The sequence below is a fragment of the Simochromis diagramma genome, unplaced genomic scaffold, assembly GCF_900408965.1.
Source record: "Simochromis diagramma unplaced genomic scaffold, fSimDia1.1 OVJJ01000822.1, whole genome shotgun sequence".
NCBI lineage: Eukaryota > Metazoa > Chordata > Actinopteri > Cichliformes > Cichlidae > Simochromis > Simochromis diagramma.
This window is the reverse complement of record NW_024387520.1, coordinates 8,896,644-8,921,232: the sequence shown is the minus strand read 5'-3', so window position 1 is coordinate 8,921,232 and position 24,589 is coordinate 8,896,644. Positions and strand designations below refer to the sequence as shown.

At 40.9% G+C, this 24,589-nt stretch overlaps 1 protein-coding gene and 1 long non-coding RNA gene across 2 annotated transcripts in view; both read left to right on the top strand.

Annotated features, from left to right (window-relative positions):
- The first annotated feature begins 2,571 nt into the window (after positions 1 to 2,571).
- Positions 2,572 to 24,589, top strand: part of cabin1 (calcineurin binding protein 1) — a 40,356-nt gene continuing 18,338 nt past the window's right edge. Inside the window, 32 exon segments of the mRNA XM_040019098.1 lie at positions 2,572 to 2,748; positions 3,200 to 3,230; positions 3,343 to 3,435; positions 3,555 to 3,668; positions 4,934 to 5,068; positions 5,163 to 5,343; positions 5,436 to 5,565; positions 5,681 to 5,830; positions 6,637 to 6,944; positions 7,045 to 7,222; positions 7,329 to 7,462; positions 7,554 to 7,771; positions 7,918 to 7,990; positions 8,255 to 8,442; positions 8,530 to 8,667; positions 8,925 to 9,113; positions 9,192 to 9,434; positions 9,550 to 9,703; positions 9,808 to 9,923; positions 10,084 to 10,245; positions 11,130 to 11,336; positions 11,504 to 11,649; positions 11,846 to 12,107; positions 12,340 to 12,510; positions 15,486 to 15,575; positions 15,707 to 15,867; positions 15,965 to 16,176; positions 18,499 to 18,564; positions 19,288 to 19,467; positions 20,377 to 20,593; positions 20,595 to 20,772; positions 22,429 to 22,542. Coding sequence (XP_039875032.1) covers positions 2,696 to 2,748; positions 3,200 to 3,230; positions 3,343 to 3,435; positions 3,555 to 3,668; positions 4,934 to 5,068; positions 5,163 to 5,343; positions 5,436 to 5,565; positions 5,681 to 5,830; positions 6,637 to 6,944; positions 7,045 to 7,222; positions 7,329 to 7,462; positions 7,554 to 7,771; positions 7,918 to 7,990; positions 8,255 to 8,442; positions 8,530 to 8,667; positions 8,925 to 9,113; positions 9,192 to 9,434; positions 9,550 to 9,703; positions 9,808 to 9,923; positions 10,084 to 10,245; positions 11,130 to 11,336; positions 11,504 to 11,649; positions 11,846 to 12,107; positions 12,340 to 12,510; positions 15,486 to 15,575; positions 15,707 to 15,867; positions 15,965 to 16,176; positions 18,499 to 18,564; positions 19,288 to 19,467; positions 20,377 to 20,593; positions 20,595 to 20,772; positions 22,429 to 22,542 — 4,992 coding nt within the window. The 5' untranslated portion in view covers positions 2,572 to 2,695.
- LOC120725963 lies at positions 12,874 to 14,982 on the top strand. The gene is made up of 2 exons (XR_005694269.1): positions 12,874 to 12,906; positions 14,860 to 14,982. It is a non-coding gene; the product is annotated as an uncharacterized LOC120725963 (long non-coding RNA).

The following is a 24,589-nucleotide window of genomic DNA, read 5'->3' as shown; positions in this document are numbered from 1 at the left end:
GCAACAAGGGACTGCAACAGACAGGGTCAGTGAGGACAAAGATGATATACTGTTACACCTAGAAGCTGCAGTTTTCTTGCAGTTCGTCATCAGAAACCCTGACAAAGACCTCATCTTTCTATCACATATCTGTGCAAACTACAGAAGAAAGGGAAAACCATCTTTTAGCCACTGCTTTGCATAATTTTATACAATTTGTCAGCAGTGTCTGAAAAGGTATCAGTGAAATTTCTATTATGATCCAACTATCACAGCAAACGTTTGCTAAGGTAATCAGCTCAGCATCTTGGGGTGCTGAAAAAAGGGTGAAAACCCCCCCACACTGGATCTTCTCATGATTATAGATAAAAGTTTGCCCTCTAGTGGTTGATTGTTTCCCATGCATGTCACAATGTTGATCACAATGTTTAATTTTCCAGAACTTCATTTAGACCCTGATCCACGCCTTAAAAAAAAAAAACGAGTCACTCGAATGGTTCTTAGTACGTGAGGAAAGTTCCCACGATGGAAACAGGGTTATAAATATTTAAGCACTAATCTATAACAAATGTTCACGTTTACACCTTGTTATCTCCTGATTTAGGCTGCCGGGGGATTCCCATAATGCATTGAGTTTTTCCTTTCCAGTCACCTTTCTCACTCACTATGTGTTAATAGACCTCTCTGCATTGAATCATATCTGTTATTAACCTCTGTCTCTCTTCCACAGCATGTCTTTTATCCTGTCTTCCTTCTCTCACCCCAACCGGTCTCAGCAGATGGCCCCGCCCCTCCCTGAGCCTGGTTCTGTCGGAGGTTTCTTCCTGTTAAAAGGGAGTTTTTCCTTCCCACTGTCGCCAAAGTGCTTGCTCATAGGGGGTCATATGATTGTTGGGTTTTTCTCTGTATCTATGAAGCGCCTTGAGGCGACTTTTGTTGTGATTTGGCGCTATATAAATAAATTGAATTGAATTGAATTGAATTGATTTAGCCAATATGAACTGTATATTTGGTGAATAAATAAATATATTATAAATTAATTCAGTAATACTCATGGGCTGTATGTGGTTGGTGTTACATTCAAAATGAAGCGATATTTTTCATAAAACAACATGTCTCAGTTTCAACATTTTATATGTTATGCACACGTGCTGCTTATGCTGCAACATCCACGCTTTCCAGGAAACAGGGTTGCATTTTTATCTTGTAAATATGGGGAATTGGATTCTCAAGAACATATGCACGTCCATCCATGGGCAGTCAGCTTTATAGTGCACAGGCCAAACTACAGAACCGGTCTAAAGACGTACTTGGAAAAAAAATATGAGATGGCTATGTATTTTACTACAAACTTTGCGTGTATTTCTGTTAGTTTTGCAGTTTACATACAGTTTTGGAGTGTCGCAAATCAAGAAAAAAATTTAATTAATAAATGTTGCCATTATTAATGCATAATTGATAAGTTAGTAATGGTGCAGGAGAAACACAACATTTTGCTTAGACATTTTTTTGTCTGATTGTACACAGTTGTTTGAAGATTTAATAGCTTGGACTTTGATGACAACAAGTAAACGTACAAACAAACATGTATAAGGCTACTGATTTTTCTGCTCAAAGTATTTGTTGCAATAGGCTGTTCCCAAATCCCTCGGTGTTATCTTTACCAAATCTGTGCACTTGCTTACCTATCTAACTGTGGACCATGACACTAGTACACACTAACGAATGGACCTCTGCGCAGACTTGACATACTACTGTTAGCCTAGCTTCTGATGAAGTTATTTTAACTTTGGTCAAGAGGGGATAAGCATATCTCTGCATATTAAAAGTTCGTATTCGTTTTTAGGAAGCTGGCACAGGTATTGTAACGAGCCACTCATGCACATCGTGCTGTTTAAATAGCCTGCTGCCCCAGTGAGGCTTTAAGACCGCAGAGGGCCTTTTTAATGGGCTACTTGCTGAGAAAACCGGTCTATTCAATTAGTATGATTGATGATCAATGATAGTATAATTACCAGCAACAGGATAATTTCTTCCCATTTTAATTAACTACTAAAATATACGCACGACACTATTATAAAGATATATTGTTATTTCGCGGAGCATCCACATTTGGAAAATAAAGATATAACCAATAACAAGTGCGCATCCCTCTGACCGACCTGATTTTGCCCCAAACTTTAATTTGCAATTTTATATATAGAGGTTCCTGATTGGTCACCGATGTAGTTTAAAATAACACTATGCAAGAGTACGCATTTGGCAGGTTGGGTTTCTGTTGCACAGATTAGGATAATATACAATATTCTTTTTAATTCCAACAATTGGGCCACCTTAGTGTATTCCTTGGGTAGCGTGTAGCTATGTAATAAATGCTCTTTCAGTCGGCGTGCTCTTTTCCTTGTCGGAACTCAGGATATCCGACACTTCAAATGCCTTGTCGCGCTGCCCCTCCGGCAGGCGTACGGCGATGTAGTAATAAAGCGAACCCAGACGGTGTCACCCAATATCATACAGTATCGTTGGTCATAAGAGTACGCCCACTGGGTATTGACCAATCAGTGACCACGTTACTGATTGGCGGGTGGCAAATGTCATCCAGTGACGCAAACATTCTCAGGGTCTCATCCATGTTTGACAACAACAAAGGATGATGTATAGGTTAAGTTTCTAAATTGCTTCGTGCTTTGTAGCCGCGGAGTTTTCAGGGTTTGTTATGTTGCTCGAGTACCTGAAACTTTACAGGTGCAGTTTAATTGAGAATGAATGGTAAGTCGCTGAGCTCTGGAAGTGACGGTCGCCCGGCGGACCACAAGCTACAGTTAGCTCACAAACGTCTCTGCTAATTTCGGCTAGCTGGAGAAACTGTGAGCTACGTTTAGCATCTACTCTCCAGAGTTCTGTATATTATTTGCTAAGAGCGAAATCTCTATTACAGAGAGCTAAGTTAACCAGATTTGGTTTTGAATGGCGTGTCGGTAATGTGAGCTAGTCGGTCCCAAGTGGTCGTAATCTCCTCTTTAAAGAGCAAATACGTGGCGTGATAGAAACGCCGGCTCGCATTGCTTTTCTGTGTTGTAGGTTGTGTACGCCCAAAGCTCTCACATACACTCAAATGAATAGATAACAGTAAATGGAAAAGACACAGGGGACATACTAAATGTCTTTGCAGTGTATTTTTTGTTTTTCTTGCATTCAACGAAATCTGCGAACCGTGAAGGCAGAAGAGCTGCTTTTCAAATATTAAAATGGTAAGACCTTGAATCACAGCGTCAGCTACATCCTCACTGTAACTGCGCACACTCCCTTGCCTAAGACAGATTACTGCATGGTAAAGCGTTTTCTCTCTGCCCTTTTACACAGATTCGCATAGCAGCACTAAATGCTGCTTCGGCAGCTGCAGACGAGTCTCAAGACCCCCTGAGAAACAGCAAGAGTCAGACAAAAGAGGCTCAAGTAGGCTACATACTATATGCTGATGAATAAGCAATATTAGTTCTATCTGCTGATGCAGTCGTTCATCTCTGTACATCCCATTAAGTCAGTTGTATTCCCCCGTTTGTTTCTGTCAATAGGAAGCAGAGGCATTCGCTTTATATCACAAAGCTTTGGATCTGCAGAAACATGATAAATTTGAGGAGTCCGCCAAGGCCTACCATGAGCTTCTCAAAACTCCACTGCTCAAAGAGGTAAACACACCAACACAAACGAATAATATGGTTGCACAGAACATCCCATCCATCCATCCATCCATTCTCTTACACTTTTCAGGGTTGTGGGGGTGGGTGGGCTATCCCGGCTATCCCAGGGTGAGAGTCAGGGTAAACCCTGAACAGGTCAGCAATCTATCGCAGGGCTAACACATTGAGACGAACTCTGGCAGGAAGCCGGAGTACCTGGAGAGAACCCACAAAAACATGGGGAGAACATGCAAACGCAACACAGCCCCAATCAGATGGTGGATTCGTAATTAGGACGTAGTAGCTGTGAGGCAACAGTGCTAACAACTGTGGCGCTCCTTAAATTAAAGCTGTTCTAAAATTAGCGCATTACCTATAGAGGTCATTTATTTTTTTCTATAATTCCACCATCCAGTCAACAGTGCGCCGGTATTCTCATCACTGACAGCCATCTCACCCAAGATCCTTGTCTGCTCCCATTCTGTCAGTCTCCATGACTGATTGAATGTGGTGAAACCGGCATCAGTGGATGTGTGCACGCACAGAAGTCCATCGCTTCGTCAAGGATGACCACGGGAGACATAAAGAATGAAGCAGACGCTGCCTCACTTGCTCCGTTGGCTCTCTACGCTGTGATGTTTCTCTTTAAAGAGCTGGAGAAAATCAATTTATCAGCAGCGCCGACCTTAACAACAGCTTTTATAAAGGCAGAGAAGGAGACCCTGAACCTACCCAGGATGCTGTTATCAAAATGTTGGAAAAGAAAAACTTAAAAATGAACTATTAAGAGGCTATAATTTGCATGGCTGCAGATGATATGGAGGAGTTGATAATTGACAGGAAAGTGCCAAAATTCCAGGAGCTGAATGAAAGGGCTCAAGCTCTGAAACTCATCCTAAGCACCCTACCTGATGAGCTCATCCTGCATCCCATGTTTGTGAATTGCAATGAACCAGTGCAGTGCATTTAACATTCAAACTGAAACACCACACGTAGCCAGCTTGGAGGCTCATTTGATCATGAGGACTAAAGTGGTGATCTGTGATATTTAAAGTTTCACACATTGTTGCAGATTTTCTTCCATTTGTGTTTCTCAGGACATACATTTTCATACTTTGTGTCATTATGAACATATCATGTTAACCATTTTCTGTGTAGAATTCAGTTTCACTGCTTAAATAAAATTGGCCATGTTGACATTATTTACCTTGCTTGATCTTATCAAGACCCCATGGGTTTGGTGTTGAATCTAATGTATCCTCTTAATATTTCAGGCCATGCCCTCTGATGATCAGAGAGTGGGCCTCAAGCACCCCGGATTGATGCTGAAATATTCAACTTTTAAAAATCTGGCTAGTATGGCTGCATTACGGGATGACCTGGAGACCGCTATGGAGTTTTACTTGGAGGTAATGTGTCACTTTAACTTGATTAAATTCAATGACCGAATGAATAACGCTGGCAGGTGTTCTTACTATATATTCTGCTCTGCTCTGTTCTCAGGCTGTCATGTTGGATTCCACTGATGTGAACATGTGGTACAAAATTGGTCAGGTGGCTGTGCGACTGGTGCGCATTCCTCTGGCTCGTCATGCATTCGAGGAAGGATTGCACTGTAACCCTGACCACTGGCCCTGCCTGGACAACCTCATAACTATACTCTATACACTCAGTGACTACAGCTGTATGTAACATGTCATCATAAGCTTTTCATGGTCAGGTTAAGAGCTCATGTATGGGGGGGAAAGTAGCTAACATTTCTCTATGTATTTCCAGGCTGTTTGTACTTCATTTCCAAAGCCCTAGAGAAGGACCATTGTTACACCAAAGGTCTGGTGTTGAAGGAAAAAATATTTGAGGAACAACCTTGTCTGAAGAGGGATACGATGCAGATGTTCATGAAATGGTAAAGGCAACTTTCTTTTAAGTTCTTAATCTGTTTACGAGTTGCACCATACTTTTCCATGACTGACAAACTTGTCTCCGTCTTATTTTTTTTTATTTTTTTTTACTTTTCTCAGTGATATTTCTATTCACTATGTGGAAGTAGAAGAAGAGGAACGCAAATCCATTATGGAAGAGGCACTAGAGATAAGGAGGCGCAGGCAGGCTCTCTCTCTTTCTGAACCAAAACCTGACCTTGTACTCATTCAGCCCATCCACAGCTTCTCGTGAGTGCTCTGCTGTTGTTGCTGTCTGCGTCATTTCATCACACAGTCAGCATTTAACCATAGATTATTTGTTTTAATGAGGACAGATTATTGTTAATTATTACAATGCTATGGTTTACATCAGCAGAAAATGCAGAATCTGTTAGATTTGTATTGTTTATTGTCATTTATGCTTAGAAATATTTACTCATATATGCTTAGAAGTATATAATCATTTGTAGATTGAAAGAATGTCTCATCCTAGGAGGTCTGTAACAACTCTGTGTAGCATGAAGAGGGGGGTGCGTTCACTCCTCTACAGAGTGTTCTGGCATAGATCACACACCTCCTAGGAGAGGTCGTATCTTCTCTTGGTGATATATGGTATAGCAAACACACGTATATCTGTTTGAGTGTAAGAGCCTTTTGTTTAGATGGACCGCTAGACTCCTGGCACCAGCTTTGGGTAGTCACATCTTGACCCCACACACACACACACATGCACACACACATACTTACACAACGCACAGGCAAGGTACTCTTTGTGTGTATGTAGACGTCTTATGTTAATGAACCTATTTATATTCATGTGAGCTCAATAAAAGAACAATGTTATGGGGGAGCGGACGAGAGCGACTGGGGTCAAGCGAAGGAACGGCGCTTGTCGTGGTTCTCTCCCTCATGCATGAGTAACACAAAGAATTTTGCCTACTTGTGTCTTGCTTTTGCCGTGTAGTAAATTGTCCTTAACGTTCCAGCGAATAGGTTTATGCTACAAACCTATCACCGGACCAAATTTTTTGCTATATCTTCTGTATTTATTGCAGATGGAAACATCTGGGTGAAAGTCTCCTTGCAATGTACAGACATCAGACCACGTGTGAGCCACCACGCCCAAGTCTTGGCCGCAGAATTGACTTGTCAGAGTACCGTGACCCAAATGTCCTCCAGAACATCCCCCAGCCAAGCAGCCCTGTCAGTATGGGCCAGACCACAGTGCTAAGCAGCAGCCCCAGTTCATCCCTGCCTCCAGTGGTCTTCACTGAGCCAGCAGTGATGGCTCAATCTGGCAATCAACCTCAAATTGCCACCAGTCAGTCCACTGTAGAGGTCAACACCTTTGTTCCACCTGTTGGTCAGTGCTGTTTGTCTTGCCTCTCAATGTGATTATTTGTATCAATTAAAAGTATTATTGTTGTTATTGTAGCCATTTAAATGTTCTCAAATCTTCACAGCTACAGCAATGGAAGTGTCGCTCACAGATAAGGTGAAGAAAGCGCCGAAACGGAAACGCGTGGTAGAAGATAGCGGGGAAACGGCAAAGCGGCGCTCTGCACGTGTTCGAAACACTAAATGCAAGAAGGAGGAGAAGATTGATTTTCAGGAACTGCTTTTTAAATACCTACCTTCTAGGTAGCCGCTTTTTACTGAACCTTATGTAGATCTTATGTAGACCTGTAAATCTTACAGGTCAATTATAGTTTTGTTGATGTAAAAGTATTTTTCTGGTTTCTCTTAGGCTAAAGAAATTTGATCCTGATAATGACGATGAGAGCCTTAGTAATCTCGAGACACAGTGTGATGGCAAGGATGACATACAGCCTCTGCATGGGAGTTGCTTACCTGTGGACTCAGTTGAATACATGAAGTCTGGTATGTAGTGCATCCTAAATGTGTATTCACAATATCATATCTCATTTTGGTGTTTCCATCATATTAACACACTGTCCACGCCTTCCTCCAGAACAACAAGATGTCCACAACTTCCTACTTGACAATATGGCCAATGGTGGTATACTGGACCTGATGATGCGCTATCTGAAAGCAGTGGGTCAGAAATTCATGGAGGAGTGGCCCCGGGGCTTGACTGCTGTGGTCCTGGAGGTCTATCAGACCTGGAGGAAGCACAGTAACGGTCTTCCTAATCCTCTCCTTCGGGACTGCAGCAACCAGCATATCCGGGTAAATGAAAGTTGGTTAATTTTATGGTTGCTTGAATGTCTTTTATCATACTGGGATGTTTATGGCTTAACATTAATTTACTTTAAGCCCTTTAAGGCTTTTCTCTAAGGATCTAGTTTTGTTTTTTGTTTTTTTAACGTATGCAGGGGATGTTGACAATGAGCTTGGCCTGTATGGAACTGCAGTTGGAGCAATGGTTACACAGCAAAGGGAAGGCTGGTAAGTCTGAGTGAGCTTCATAATTTTTCTCATAGCCTAGTAGATTTTGAAAAGATCAATTTGGACAAATAACACTACTGAGCAAAGCATTCAAGAATGTGAGAAATGTGTTGCCATTTATCTAGCATTTTAAATTTGGCTAAATCATCTAAAAGGTGTTGGAGTCACTGTTGAAGTTGAACATGATGATATGTAGTATTTGTTTTACTATGGAAATTCATTGTTTATTTTTGGCTTGCATTCATATTTTAATTCCTTATCCAGTTACTCCTAGAAGAAGCAGCAGTGGCTCTGGAAACAATACCACTGACTCAGAATTTCCTGGGCAGCACTTCCAGGGTGATTTATTACTTCTCGCTCTTGGTGCATCTCAAAGAGATCTGTTTGAGGATGACTGGCTGGATGTCATGGTGCGAGTATACTGGCTAAAGGCACGATTCCTGGCCCTGCAGGTAAAGTTTATATGTCTATTTATATTTTACTTGATTATTATTGAGTTATTTTTTCACTCAGTAACAGTGCATTTCTTGTTTTGACAGGGGGACATGGAATTGGCTCTGGAGAGCTATGATGTCTGTGTAGGCCTTTTGCAGAGCAAATCAAAGAGCCCAGATGGGAAACAGTACACAATCAACCTGCCTAACCTTCGTGTAGATGCAGCAATCTCTGTAGAGGAGGTTTGTGTGCTGGCCAGTATATATATTTTCTCTTTTATTAATATATTTCCCATTTCTCTCTTATGGGGTTTATCAGAATCAAAATACTTAATTATGTAATATATAAATGTATGTATATATGGCGTATGTAAAAGAGAGAGGGGAATTTTTAAGCATTCATTTCTTTCATAGCAATTTAAGCTTGAAAATATCGAAGTGCTTATTTTGTAGATGTTTTGACTGTGTTTTTGGTGGGTTTTCTCTGTTCCCACACACAGATTGACAAAAGGCTAAAGTGTCTGGAGCGCTGTCAATCTTTGGAAGAGATCCAGCGCCTCTTTGAGTCATCGGACTTCGACTCAGTGGTGCGTCTGCTGCAGCCCACCCTTAATTATGGGAGCAGGAGCAAACCTCTGGAGTTTGTGAGCTCAACACCTGAGCGTCCCGCACAGTTGACGTTACTGCAGGTTAGACAAACTACAGTGATATCAGTGGAATCGCTAAACGATTTGAAATGCGTAATTATTTCTAACCCTGTGTCCTAGAACTCACTATTGAAGCTGCAGGACTACCAGCAATGTTTGGAGTGCAGCGAGCTGGCCTTGAATGAAGCCCTCCAGCAGCTCAACTCTGCTCCAAGCAGCTCTCCACCTAGCAAGGAGGAGTGGGTTAGCACCATTGTGAAGTTGCTAGATGGCATCGAGGTCTGCTTCAATAAAGAGGCGGAGCTTCTGAGCAATGTCCCCCACTTCTCTAGTATGGCTCGACTGGCAAACAACCTAATCCAGGTTCAAAGAGAGTTTCTGTTCACCTTAAGTAATGCTTTAATTCACGCAACATTAAGGTACCGATACACTTAATTTTTAGATTGCTAATTTATTGTGCTGTCGGTTTGCGTTTCAGCTGATTGATCTTAGCATGACCATTTCTGATGATCCCAAGGAGCCATTTTTCTTCTCAGTCCTGCCTTGGATTATCCTGTATCGCATTATCAAGCACGAAGAGGCTGCCTTTGACTGTATGCTTCGACAGCATATGTCTGTAGGGGATGATGAAGGTTTGTTGACATCTTGCTTTTATGCTTTTTAGTTTTCCTTCAGTGTACTGTATATGCCATGTCAGTTGTTACACTGAGTGACACTGTCAAGTCTTAATTTTTAGATGACTCAGACACCCCCATGCTGCCCTCCTCCCTGATGCTTCTAAACACGGCCCACGAGTATCTTGGCCGTCGGTCCTTGTGCTGCAGCTCAGACGGAGCCCTTCTCAAATTTTTTGTAAGTTTGTTTGCTCTCTGCAAATGCTACATCAACACCAAAAAAAACAAAACAAAGTAATGTACAGCCTGACATGTAGGCTGTACATTACTTTGTTTTTTCATTCTTTTTTTCAAAAACATATGAAAATGTTTTTAAATATTTGTTTTTGTTGGTTTAGGTGCGAGTTTTGGAAAAAGAATTTGCAGCCTCTACTAGCAGTGACTCTCACCCCTACAAGGAGGAGTTGGAAATGGCCCTGGAACAGTGCTTTTTCTGTTTATATGCCTACCCCAGTAAGAAGAGCAAGGCCCGCTACCTTGAAGATCATTCATCTCCACAGGTTATAGATGCTTAAAACACTCTGCTTGATTTAACGTGTTATAGTTTGGTGTTTGATCTACAAGCGGCTCTGCCAAGCAGAAGTTAATTAATTTAATGACATAGTCCAAAAGTCAATACCTGAAGAACAGGCAGAATTGCTGAGAGGTAACTTAAGGTCGGACTATTTTGTGTGATTTCCCAGTGGTACTGACAAACCTGCATAAATAGTGAGTTGTTTAGCTGAGGGCTGATGACTCAGACAGGCCCTCACGACACACAGAAAAAGTCTGTTATATCCATTAATGTTGTTTTGCTGGTGAGGAATACACTTCTGATGTCACTGAAATAAATTGCACCGGTGAAATAGCGTTAATGGCACTGATTCAGTGTGTGAGGAAAAATGGAACCACATTTAGATTAACGACTTACCAGCAGAATTGTGGTTTGTGGGCTTTTAGACTTTTACCGTAATTTAGTGAAATCGTCTTTGAGTAACTCACAGGATAATGAAATATTTAGTATATAACAGCATGCTTCCTTTATTGCTTTGTCACTATAGGAGATGCTTGACAGAGTTCTCTGTAAATAGTTACATTTGATTGAAGATAAAGAGTCAAAGGGAGCGAAAAAGGTAAACTCGTGTTATATTATAAGAGATAAAGTGACTCAGCAGGAGCTTTGTGTGTAAAGTACCCAATCTCTTGTATTTTTGTAGTACTTGCGTTTAGCCACCAGGTGGGGGTCATTCCCACAGTTCTATGTCATTGGTTTTCAGTGGCTGGAGTCCTAACTGTACACTGTAACTAATGAAAGAATAGTCTTATTGGGACCTTTTAGCAGTAATTGCTGTAACCATGTATGTTACACAGGTATTAATTTCCCGTGGTATTACTCTGCTTTAAGGTTGAGCTTCTGTGGAGCGATGCCCTCTTCATGTTTCAGTATTTCAAACCAAAGTCGCTGCCTGAGTTTGACAGCTATAAGACGAGTACAGTGTCTGCAGAATTGGCCAATTTGCTGAGGAGGTTTGCAAGCATCGCCCCCCCAAGTGACACTCCCGTCCTCACAATGGATGAAGTGGCAGCCTACATTGAAGACATGACAGAAAAGGTCAGTTTGTGTGGCCATGGTGAAGAAGTGAGAAGCACTAAGTGACTTGGACGTTATAAACAGGGTCTTCCTTGCTATAATATTTATATATATTTAATATATTTTTAAAAGCCTTGAAGTCAGTAACAGTCTCGTCTAATTAAGATTTTTTTGTTTCTCTCTTTAAGGCTCCATGCCTTCCCGAGGGCAGTGCTCCTGCACCTCCGATCATCAATGAGATCTACTACCTTGTGGCGGACTATCATTTTAAGAACAAGGAGCAATCCAAAGCCATCAAGTTCTATATGCATGACATATGTGTTTGTCCTAACAGGTAGCTCATTGCACACAGTAATCCATTTTTTGTTCTTAATGTTTTAAAGTTAAGGTTTACTGTAATTTTTGTTTGAAAAAAGCACAAAATTGGATGTGCAGAGGAATTGTTTGTATTTGTTTGTTTTTATAAAGTAACATAGTGTACTTTTAAATGCAGTGAGAATACTGAAGTGTTTTTTCTCGTCTTGCTTTAGGTTTGACTCCTGGGCAGGTATGGCTTTAGCGAGGGCCAGCCGTATCCAAGACAAGCTCAACTCCAATGAGCTGAAAAGCGACGTTCCCATATGGAAGCACTCCCAAGCAGTGCTTAACTGCTTTAAGAGGGCTCTGGAGATCGACAGCTCCAATCTGTCATTGTGGATAGAGTATGGTACCATGTCATATGCGCTGCATTCGTTTGCTTCACGGCAGCTCAAACAGTGGCGCAGTGAGCTTCCCCCTGAGGTGGTTAAACAGGTGAGGCATGCTCTGACATACAACTCACCTGTGTTTCCTATCCTTTTTGTTTTAAACGTTCACCTTTTTTTTTTTTTTTTTTTTTTTAGACATTAACTCACCGATTGCATTGAGCCACTTCTTGCTCATTCCATACTGGCAGTCTTTATAGAGTCAATTAATCTACCCTCTTGAGCTACAACGTTCATGATGTTTCCAACATGTGCATGTTTGTGTGTCTGTGGTGTTTCAGATGGAAGAAAGGAGAGACTCCATGTTGGAGACGGCCTTTCAGTGTTTTCAGGGCGCCTCCCGTTGTGAGGGTGACAGTGACGAAGAAGAGTGGCTGATTCACTACATGCTGGGAAAGATAGCAGAGAAACGTAGACAGCCTCCGGCGGGATATCTGCAGCTTTATAAAAAGGTGAAGTGGTTTGGTGAGAAGAAGCTAGACCAGTGGTTCTCCCATTTTGTAAAAAAAAATTTAAAATATAAATCGCTAACATTCAATACAATTCATCAATGTTCCATCAGAAAATCTTACCATCATATTTTCCCCTGGTTTTGCCCCACCAAGGTTGCTTACCCCACAGTTTGAGTATCACAGGGCTAGACACATTGTTTAAATCAGGGGTGTCAAACTCAAATACACAGTGGGCCAAAATTCAAAAGTGGATCAAACTCGCAGGCTAACATTAATATTCATTGAAAAAAAAATCTTCCTCCAAATATAACAAGGAATCATTTCTTATGGACTCAAACAAGTTTTGCTGAAAAACTGAATATGGAACAAGCAAAGCTTAATACTAAACAATATACAGTGGGGCAAAAAAGTATTTAGTCAGCCACCGATTGTGCAAGTTCCCCCACTTAAAATGATGACAGAGGTCAGTAATTTGCACCAGAGGTACACTTCAACTGTGAGAGACAGAATGTGAAAAAAAAATCCATGAATTCACATGGTAGGATTTGTAAAGAATTTATTCGTAAATTAGGGTGGAAAATAAGTATTTGGTCACCTCAAACAAGGAAAATCTCTGGCTCTCACAGACCTGTAACGTCTTCTGTAAGAAGCTTTTCTGTCCCCCACTCGTTACCTGTATGAATGGCACCTGTTTGAACTCATCATCTGTATAAAAGACACCTGTCCACAGCCTCAAACAGTCAGACTCCAAACTCCGCCATGGCCAAGACCAAAGAGCTTTCGAAGGACACCAGGAAAAGTATTGTAGACCTGCACCAGACTGGGAAGAGTGAATCTACAATAGGCAAGCAGCTTGGTGTGAAAAAATCAACTGTGGGAGCAATCATCAGAAAATGGAAGACATACAAGACCACTGATAATCTCCCTCGATCTGGGGCTCCACGCAAGATCTCATCCCGTGGGGTCAAAATGATCATGAGAACGGTGAGCAAAGATCCCAGAACCACACGGGGGGACCTGGTGAATGACCTGCAGAGAGCTGGGACCAAAGTAACAAAGGTCACCATCAGTAACACACTACAACGGCAGGGAATCAAATCCCGCAGTGCCAGACGTGTTCCGCTGCTGAAGCCAGTGCATGTCCAGGCCCGTCTGAAGTTTGCCAGAGAGCACATGGATGATACAGCAGAGGATTAGGAGAATGTCATGTGGTCAGATGAAACCAAAGTAGAACTTTTTGGTATAAACTCAACTCGTCGTGTTTAGAGGAAGAAGAATACTGAGTTGCATCCCAAGAACACCATACCTACTGTGAAGCATGGGGGTGGAAACATCATGCTATGGGGCTGTTTTTCTGCCAAGGGGACAGGACGACTGATCCGTGTTAAGGACAGAATGAATGGGGCCATGTATCGTGAGATTTTGAGCCAAAACCTCCTTCCATCAGTGAGAACTTTGAAGATGAAACGAGGCTGGGTCTTCCAACATGACAATGATCCAAAACACACCACCTGGGCAACAAAGGAGTGGCTCCGTAAGAAGCATTTGAAAGTCCTGGAGTGGCCTAGCCAGTCTCCAGACCTCAACCCCATAGAAAATCTGTGGCGGGAGTTGAAAGTCCGTGTTGCTCGGCGACAGCCCCAAAACATCACTGCTCTCGAGAAGATCTGCATGGAGGAATGGGCCAAAATACCAGCTACTGTGTGTGCAAACCTGGTAAAGACCTATAGTAAACGTTTGACCTCTGTTATTGCCAACAAAGGTTATGTTACAAAGTATTGAGTTGTATTTTTGTTATTGACCAAATACTTATTTTCCACCCTGATTTACGAATAAATTCTTTACAAATCCTACCATGTGGATTCATGGATTTTTTTTTCACATTCTGTCTCTCACAGTTGCAGTGTACCTCTGGTGCAAATTACTGACCTCTGTCATCATTTTAGGTGGGGGAACTTGCACAATCGGTGGCTGACTAAATACTTTTTTGCCCCACTGTATATAACTTATATAAATGTATATATAACTTAATATTGCACACATGCAAAATCAAAATTCCAATTAAATAACACATCAATGGAATTAATTTCTTAAATAAAAATTGTATTTGCAGCCTTCTGAATTAAATTTGATCATTTTATCATTTATCAAATTTTCATCATATTCTCCCACCTGTCCAGAAAGCTCCTGTTTTCTGACGTTCTTTTTGCCATTTTGGGATAGGTAGCATGGCAGTATTTGCATGGTTGCTATGACTATGGTCAACAGAGGAGAGGGTGCTAATGGGTCCTGTCATGACTGACGTGCCAAAACACCAACAGAGCATTCTGGGAATTGTATTATTAGCAGTACATGCACTGTATAATACTGGCAGGCCAGCTCTAATGGTAATTTTGTATGGCTTCGCAGGCCAAATGTAATTAGGCTGCGGGCCAAATTTGGCCCGTGGGCCAGAGTTTGACACCTATGGTTTAAATGATCCTACATAGTGTGTGTGTCAGGAACTCTTTAAATAATTGATGTTTAATAATAAACATTGGTATTGAGGTGTGACTTGCCTGGAACTTTTCTAAGGATAGCACAACGTTAAATGTATTCCTTTCAGTTTCATTAGATATTAGTTAAGTAATAACACAAAAACCACGAGGACTGTTCCAGTCATTGTAATCAACCTTTGATTGCCGATGTATTCTTTTTTTTTCTTCTCTCTGGTGTTGTTTCATAATCCACCTACAGAAGCAAAGATCATTGCCCTTCCACTCCTGCAAGATGTTTCCTTCTTTTCTTTTTCTTGTCTCTTTCTTCCCTTTGGCAGAACAGTTAGTCATAACTGTGTTGTTCTGATTAGATTGTTGGAAGCACATGAACTGTATGAACCGTGATTTCAGCAGGCATTTTTTTTATGCATTTAGGAGTTAATTTCATTTGGCAGATGATTGTCAGGTTGGTGACTCTCACCTTTTCTGTGTTTATAGGCAGCAAACTATCTGCACGAAGAAGCTGCCAGATACCCCCGTAAAATCCATTACCATAATCCTCCTGACCTGGCCATGGAAGCCCTGGAGGTATGCTATCTGTGACATGTGGCTCCCAATAGTTTCTAGTTGTGTTACATCAGTGCTGTGTTATGTAAGATTACTGCCTGGAAACATTCACATTTTAAAGACATTCTCTGCATATATTAAACTTCTTCTAGCTGCATTTCCGTTTGAGTGCTACCATCCTGAAACTACTAGAGGCTGATGAGCCAGATCTGGAACACGAGCTCTTGTTTAACTTACTGGTTGAAGCAGCTACAGGACCATTTGCGAGGGGAGAAGAGAAAAGTATGCCAAGCATGCCAAGGGCCCATGAGAAGTAAGTTATAAAAAATACAACACAAGAAGTGTGATATAAAAGTCAAATTTAAAAAAATCATGCAGAAGAACTTATTCTTGTTTTTGATTTATTTCAGGGAGAAACCGCCCTCTATGATGGATGAAGACTTTAACTGTCCCTCAGTCTGTATAGGGAATGTCCTTAACTCATCCATTCCATCAGTTGTCACCCCAGGTCTGACATCACCTCCTTATGTGGCCACGCCGTTTGACCACGATTACGCCAAACGCAAAACACTCCGAAGGCAACAGTGGCAGCAGCAGCGGCATGAGGAGCGGCAGGCTGATGGTACAGTCCCAGTCCTAGACACTGTCTCAGGGGTTGGGCTCTTTGGAGCTCTTTCTGCGCTGGGACAGGACGCCCACTGGGGAGTGTTCCGATTGCTAATCACCATGCTTAATGGCTTTGGTTTCAGTTACAATGATTCCTGTGCACTGGGTGATTGGGATGTGGTGAAATGGGCAATATGGCTACTGATTATTTGACTAATTTGCAGCAGCAGTGTGGAAAGAGACAGATTTCAAGGTTGGGTATGACAGAGCATTAAGGCCTGTGGGTTTGCATGTATCTGTGTGTAGGTGTATTGGTGGCATATCCTTCTCTTGTGGCTCTTTATTGCTGGCCCCATGTTCTTTCCTAACTATCACTTTGCCCCTCCTAATATGTAATAGTTGTTGTTGTGTTGCAACTTCCTCAGGCTTGTAACATCCAGCATTTGTTCTGTTGCTGATATAGGGGTTGGATACATGAGCTGCTGTTTATCACACCAGGAAAAGCTGAAAATTCTCAGTGATCTGGATTTTTATTAAGACTTGTGACTGGTACTTGTTCAAAGTCTGCTGCTAAGCATAACCAGTTAGTTTACTTTAACCTGGTAGATTCTTGAATTTAAAGTCCTATAAATATTTATGCATGCCTTGCACAGCTCAGAAGTGAAAGGTTAGATTGATTAAGTTGGATGATGTATATGAGGGTTTTTTATCTGTAATTCAGTGCATTTAGTATTAAATAAATAAATGGAAGTTCAGTATTTATACACACACATTTTTAGACGGCAGAGGTCAGATTAGTTCGGTCTGCAGGTAGAAAAACTTGATGGTGTTTGGATTTTATTATGCAGATAAAAATCTAGTTTAACATGTTCAGAACGCTCGATGTGCTCGACATGTCAGCTCTGATAAACAGAATTGTTTTTGTGAAATGTGATTTTTCTCATGAAGCTGGAAATGAAAGTAGAAAATTTTAATTCTAAAAAAAAAAAAAAAATTTGATAGTTCTATGTAGTAATGTGCTAATAGCACAATATTGCTTTCAGCAATGTAAATATACTACCGCGTGTACAGTTAACATTATAAGAGACCTTACTGACTCACGCGAACTAACCATCTGTTATGTTCTTGCGGTGTGTACTGTAAGCCTAACTGCCTTTCTTTTAAATTAAGGGACGACACTTTAAGTATTGCAAGATGGGCTGTTTTTTTGTTTTTTGTTTGTTTGTTTGTTTGTTTGTTTGTTTTTTTATTCCAGTGGTTGTTGCATACTTACACAATGACTGTGCAGCAGAGCTGATTTCAATTTCCTGAACTGTAAAGGCCGAGTGCTGTTTGGACCAAAGAGTCTTGGACATTGTTTCCATGTGACAAGAACTGTGACATCTGTCCACCCACCCCATGTATCATGTTGAGCTTGAATGTGCAAATAACGCAGCCATATTGCCCATGTTGCCAGTTTTGTCACCCTTTCCAGATTCCTTCCTACCTACCTACCTACCTACCTACCTGCCTGCTACCTCTTTGCCTGCTTGCTTTTACCACCTGCTTTGCCATTTATATGCATGTAGTTCTAATGGGGTGAATGCCTTCACAACTGGACAAAGTCCGTCCTTTTATCACAATCCACTAAATTGTCTGGTGTATCATATGGTCAGATTTTTATGTGGGCTCAGTGTGGGGGGTAATTTTGCAGAAAGTCAAACTTCTGGGAGAGATTTCAAAACCTTGCGTGAGTCATGTTTGCTATTTACCACTAATTGGATCTAATTTCTAATTAGGGCCAATTAGTGTGAAAATGTCAAGTCAGAAAGAATGTGGCTGCCCTGTTATTGGCACTCAAAACTGAGACTGAAGCCAGAAAATGCCCCACTATGCACATTGCTGCTTGCAGGTGTCCAATTTCTCTGTCTTGAGTCCTGCTTAAAGTGCATCAGCGTGGTAAAACCGCAGGACCAGATTCAGACATGCATTTATGAAATCTTTATGTTCATTATTGACTCTTCGACACTTTTCGAAGAATTCTTCCTGGACTACTCCCATGATTTGATTTGATTTTTAAAATTCTAATAGTAAAATGGGAGAAAATTTATTCTTGGTTTTATTCATATTGCAGATTCTGGACTTAATTTGTAACCTGCAGATTTTCTTATAGAAAGAAATGTGTGTCTGAATCAGGTTCTACACTTTCAAGGGGAGTGGCATTAAATTTGCATTCAGTTGTCTAGAAGCATAAATGACTGATTTTTCTCTTTCTTTTTTTAATAATCTTTTCTATAAATTAAGAGGTGCAATATTTGCTTGATTATATTTTAAAACCAGCTCCCCGTATCTTCAACAGCCTCACCAGAGTTTGACCATGATTACTGCCTGCCCAGGTCTTCAATATGGCTGGCTTCCCTGAATGGTACTGCTCTTCAAACCCACCAAACCTTTTAAGAGGCTATATTTTGAATCTAGAGTGAAGTGCTTTCTTGTAGGAAGCGCTGAATGCACAGCTGTCAGTTTACACAAATTTTACAGTACCATAGTAACTTGGCTGTTGACTCATGACTGGATCTTTTGAAAAGCCCTTTGTGTGCATTATTCTCTGAAATAGCTAAAGCTTGTTGCCCTCTTGATTCTTATTTACAGTTCTCAGCCCAGGATTATTTTTTCCTGAGACTGCAGAACGTAATTAGGAGGAACTGTAGCCTTTTAAAAACAAAAACAAAAAACTGTTTTACTTACAAAAACAGACCATCTCTCTTTGTGCGATGCACTAATAAGAATTTCTGGCTCATGAGTTGTTTTTTTTCTCCTAAATATGTATATACCCCCCCTCCTCCCCACATTACAACAGGAAATGTTTGTCACATTACCACCAATTCCAAAAAGGCATCCACAGCATGCTGTTACATATAATGAATTATTATGAAAGTTTTCACTGTACAGTATTTTCACTTGATCTTTATGAAAGATCACTTCACCAGAATTACCTTTTTGTACACAAAAACTCACAAATATGTATAATTCTCCATTTTTATCCCAAATACTGAAGTTATCTGTCTGCGGCCATGCAACTGGCAGCATAACCCTTGTTTTCTTTTTTTTTTTTCCTTTCCTCCCCCCTCTTTGTTTGTTTTGCCAGAACGCAGTCAGGACAGTGAGGTTGTCTTGCTTTCTGACTCCAACTCCACTCAGGATGCCTTCACAGACCCTGCTAGCTCACAAGACAGCAGCCACAAACTCGCCTCCGGGAAAGCAAGCTCATCGTCATCAGAGAGTACAACCCCGGTAAAGGATGGCCAGCCAGCATCTGAGGACACAGGTAATCAGAGATTAAATGAGCCTTTTATTGCTTCAGGCACATGTTGGCCCGTTCCTCCGTAAAGTAGCATTTTGAAGATTTTTATTCAATTAAATGTTCGTGTAGTTAAGGTTCCCAAATGAGGGAACAAAAACACAAACTTAGTGTTTGATATGAAATAAATTTTATTTGAAAGTTATTGTTTTCTCTTGCCGTTGTTTAAATAGATCATAACATCACTTAAAAATGACATCTTCCTTCTCTCACTTCGAGCCAACAGCCTGTGGACTTTCAGTGAGAAAGAGTTGAATTTGCTATAAAATTCAGCCAGAATCCAAAGGAAGCAACACTTATGCCCTGAACATTGCAGAGATCCCAAAAGGCTCTGCTCTTCCACTTCACTCATTTCACTTCAGATAAAGCAGGAAGTGAAGGGGTGGGACTTTTTAGGTCAAAGCCTATTGGTTATCTGCTTTTGACATTGCAAGAGGGGGAAATTCTTTCTAGCTTGTGAAGGTTTTAGGTTATGTAGGTGTTTCTGGGTAGAAAGAATTTTGATATTTTCCCCTTCAAGTTCATAAACATGTCAGAAACTACAACATGGATACTTAACTGCTGCATTTTTTAAATTTCCGTAATCTCAGCTTAGAGGTAAACAAATGCAAACAAACTGCAGGACTGTGAATGTCTTTGAACACTGAAAGCTTGTTGTTTTGAGACTCATAATAAAGAAAAATGCTAATAATTGGCCAGTTTATTTATTAAAACAATCAAAGTTTAGTTTCCTGCCCAAAGAATTGTGTAACCCAAGCATTAAAACCACATTTGTTTCTATCAACATTGACCTAACCAAATGCCCCAGAACTGAAATCTTTGAGACTTTTGCGCTGAATTCAGGGTCTAAAGTTTTGATTTTGTGCTGTATCTTAGCCTCACGTGGTGAGCACAATGGCATCCAGACAGAAGAGAAAGTAATCCAGGAAGAAGTCGAAGCAGTGGTGGTGGTTGTGTCTGAGGGTTCAGCTCCCAAAGTCTCTTCGGACCCCTGTCCTAACCTGATGCCTGTGCCAGCCACACCTCCAAAGCCAGCATCTTCTCAGCAGGCCACCCCCCAGACCCCGGCCAGCGAGGGTAAGAAGAAGCCCGAGCCCCCCCGCTGAGGTGATAGAAGTGCCCAAAGCCCTGCCTCCAGATCATCCTGATCAGAAACGAATGCTGGTGGAGATGTGTGTCCGGGCTCTGTTTCTCTGTCTGGGGCGCTTCCCTCAGCACTACAAGAGTCTCTACCGCCTGGCCTTCTTCTATGCAAACAGCAAGACCCATCAGGTCAGTCCAGCCCTGTTAACTGATGGCCAAGCCACATGCCTGTTCCAACAGTTTTGACAGATACTGTCATGTGATTTCAATCGTGAGCCCTTCCGTTCCTTCTCCTAGGGAGATATTCTTTTCTTCTGCTCATTCTGATCCTATAATCTAGTCTCATCTGTCAAAATAATATTATTCCAGTCTACTTTGGCTGTTAATTTCTTGATCTTTAACAGTTATTTACAACTTGAGGTTAACCTTGTGCTATTTACGTTCATAAAAGGGTTAGGGTCCTTTTGACTGTTCAGTATTATTCTACTACCTCTTCAAGAATGTGCCTGATTTGGTCTTGTAACAGAGAACTGCGCCTTAGTTGTCTTTATATCTTTGGCGGTCTTCCAGGTTCTACTAAGACATCTCATGTCACTGATAGGCTTGTTTTGTTTTTTTCATTTGGATGGCTGCCTTCACCTGAATAGACACCATGTTTTAACATGTTCTTGTGAAAATCAGTGAATGCAACTTCAGCATTTCAAGCCAACACCATGAAATGTCAATAAAACATACCAGGTTTGAAAGTGAAGCTGCTTTGTCCAGTAAGCCTGTGGGAAAATGTGGGACTCAGGAAAAGATGTCACAGACAACACAGCTGTAATTAAAGATGACACTAAAATGAAATGAAAATAAAAAAATGAGGTTCCTCTCCAATTACTTATGTATTTATCTGTATTTCTATAGTAATTACACCAGAGCTGTGATTTCCATTTCTTTGTTTTTCTTTGGTTTTCTTGTGGGACTGTGAGCTCTGCAGTGATACATGAGCTGCTGAAACAGCTTGTGTTGGCTATGAGGCTTTGTGGGCAGAGGTGTGTGTGGGTGGTGCGCAGTGCTCTCTCAGCCAGTTTGGCACAAGGAGACTGCAATGAGCTTTACTTGAGATGGCAACCTTCTGTTACCACTTTAGTTTTTGTTTTCTTAGATAAATACAGTCTTTCTCCAAACTGAATAAAGGTAAATTGGGTGTGGTAAAGTGTTAGGTGTTTTCTATATCCTCATTTGACCTCGGTAGTCTAAACAAGCACTGAAATCAAGTTCAGTAAAGGAAATTTCCATTAGACTCAGTTTAGTGTACAATAACTTTTGACTGAGGCTTACCTAGTTAGTATTAGGCTCAAGGAAACTGTTGGTAAGGTTTCCTTGAGGTTTAACATGGAGGAAAGCAAATGTACCCCGGCACTGAGTGGATGACAGTCACTTGATGCTGTTGCCACAGGTTGCTTAGACACCTCCACAACGTGACACACTGAGTATTAAAAGCCTCTGTTCCATTTACATTGGCTGGTCATTTTTATTCTCACATTTCAAACTTGGAAAGAGGGGAAGCCTGTTAATTTTATGCTATGGGCAGTGGGATTGTGACAGGTAGCATGAAGTGGTGGTGGTTTCCAATCTTGTTTTCAACAGAGCACTGGTTAGGCACTGCTTAGTTTGTGAGTCATCTCGATATGAAAAGATGTTTACATTGCAAATGTTTTTCATGCGTTATTCATATATGTGTGTGTGTGTGTGTGTGTGTGTGTGTGTGTGTGTGTGTGTGTGTGTGTGTATATATATTTTAAAAAAAACAGATAAATGTTGTACATTCGAATGTATGTTGTTGCTTTTTTCCCGACACAGAACCTACAGTGGGCTAGAGATGTGTTGCTAGGAAGCAGTGTCCCATGGCAACAGCTGAAGCACATGCCAGCACAAGGACTTTTCTGTGAAAGAAACAAGACAAACCTGTTCAATGTAAGTCAGAGTTCACTAAACACACACACACACACACACACACACACACACACACACACACACACACACACACACACACACACACACACACACACTTCCTCCTTTAATATGTCATTAAGCCACCACATGTTTAATGTGTTTTTGAACAGCCATTTCATCACTCGATTTATTGCCAACCATCAAGCATTTGCACCAAAGACTTTTTTTTATTTTATTTTAAAGTTAAAATATTTTACGTGAGTCATGGCTATCAAGGCCAATATTGCATAAATAATGGGGCCGGGTTATGACTGTACAAGCATGCTGAAATTAATTTAGTGAATATTCCACATCGTATTCTAATAAATATAACCTAAAATTTTGAACAACCCACAAAATTTACAGTCATTATCTTTTACAATATTTACAAATGAGAAGGAAAAACTTGAGTGCTATAAACACATCAGAGAAATACGAAACAGACTTCTCCAAGATGCTTTTCAGACTGTAGCACCTGTGTGTAGCTGTAGATTATATACAAACAATGGCCATATCTACCACTAATACTCCATTTTGAACACTTGGCATTTAGTTGTTGCCTTTTGCTGAATGTGAGCATGTTTTATAAGAGGGTTATTATTATGCCATTAAAACAAGCAGCAGCCTCTGGAACTGAAAACACAGAAGTGCAAAAAACTGCAGTTCTTGTTGCGGCCACGTAAGACTTGCGCCAAAAACGAGTCAATCCCACTCACCAACTAAAGCATTAAAAAGCATATTTTACAGCCAGGTACAAAATTAAATGGTTTCTGTTGCTATGGGTACTTTCCCCTTACATATCCACTGCATGTTTTTACTGTTTACTTTTATTTTTAAATTGACTAATCCATTTGGATTTTGCTAAGGCTTCAGGTTGGGAATATCATCGCAACACTTTTAATCAATCACTAAATTGTTTGTGGTGTTTTTTTAGACCGTTATCTGACAATTATGGCTTATTGTATTGATTGTCAAAGAGGTTTGTGCTTCAGGTTTGCTGAGCAAACTTTTAGTATTTTATAGTATTGTGTTCAGGCATGAAAATCTTTAGAAACCGATGGGTGACGTGATGGCAAACAGCTAGCTTCTTTAAGCACATTTCTGTACAACTACAATCTACAATGTGCAGGCGCAGAATCATGTCACATAAGAGATCCCAAATTACTTGCATGCATACCCAGGTGGTTGTTGTCTCATCTGTATAAAGTTTAGCCTCAGCATAAGAACGTAAGAACATTTATTGACATTAAGTGTTCAGATCATTTGGGACTCGGTGATCTGTGCAGCTTGCTGTGAATAATTGGCATTCCATAGTTAGGTTTACACACACGAATCAATTGGATTCACAAAAATCAGCCCTATATATGGATCACTAAAGACAAGCACTACTATAATCTGAGTCACACAGTGGGCCATCACTGCATTATCTGCCTTTCAGAATTATGAGACCTCTGTTGGGTACCAGAGGAGGAGATTACTGTCAGAATCTGTCATCTGTTCTGCATGTCAGTCTGTTTACCTCTTTTCACTTGAAGCACATACTATGCCTTCTCAGCATGTGCAGAAAAAAGGTTACTTTTTTATTTGCTCTTTGTGTGATTTGTCAAAGCGTAAAGACTCACTAACATGTCAGATAATACAAACAGAATGTTACGTCATGTCAGCACCTTGTATCATTCAGTTGTCAGGCACGTTTTAGCAGTGAACCTTATTTTGGACATAATTGATTGTGTGGGCCGTAGAGTCAAATGTCGGCTACAGAATGTTAACTGACTGTGGAAACGATGAGGGCCAGGTCTGAGCTAGAGGAAAGCTTTGCTGCTCTTTGGCTCCCACTGGGTTGTTTCAGAGCCCCTTCTGTAGACAAACCTGCCACCCTAGCATACCAACTGTTGGAGCTTTACTGTTCACTTTGAACCAAGTACTCTGTATCTGCCATAAGACAATCTAAACCTTTCTAAATATGAATGAGAAATGCCTGTTTTCCCCTAGTCTTTAAGTTTAGGCGCACACAGATTTGCTGGCTTGA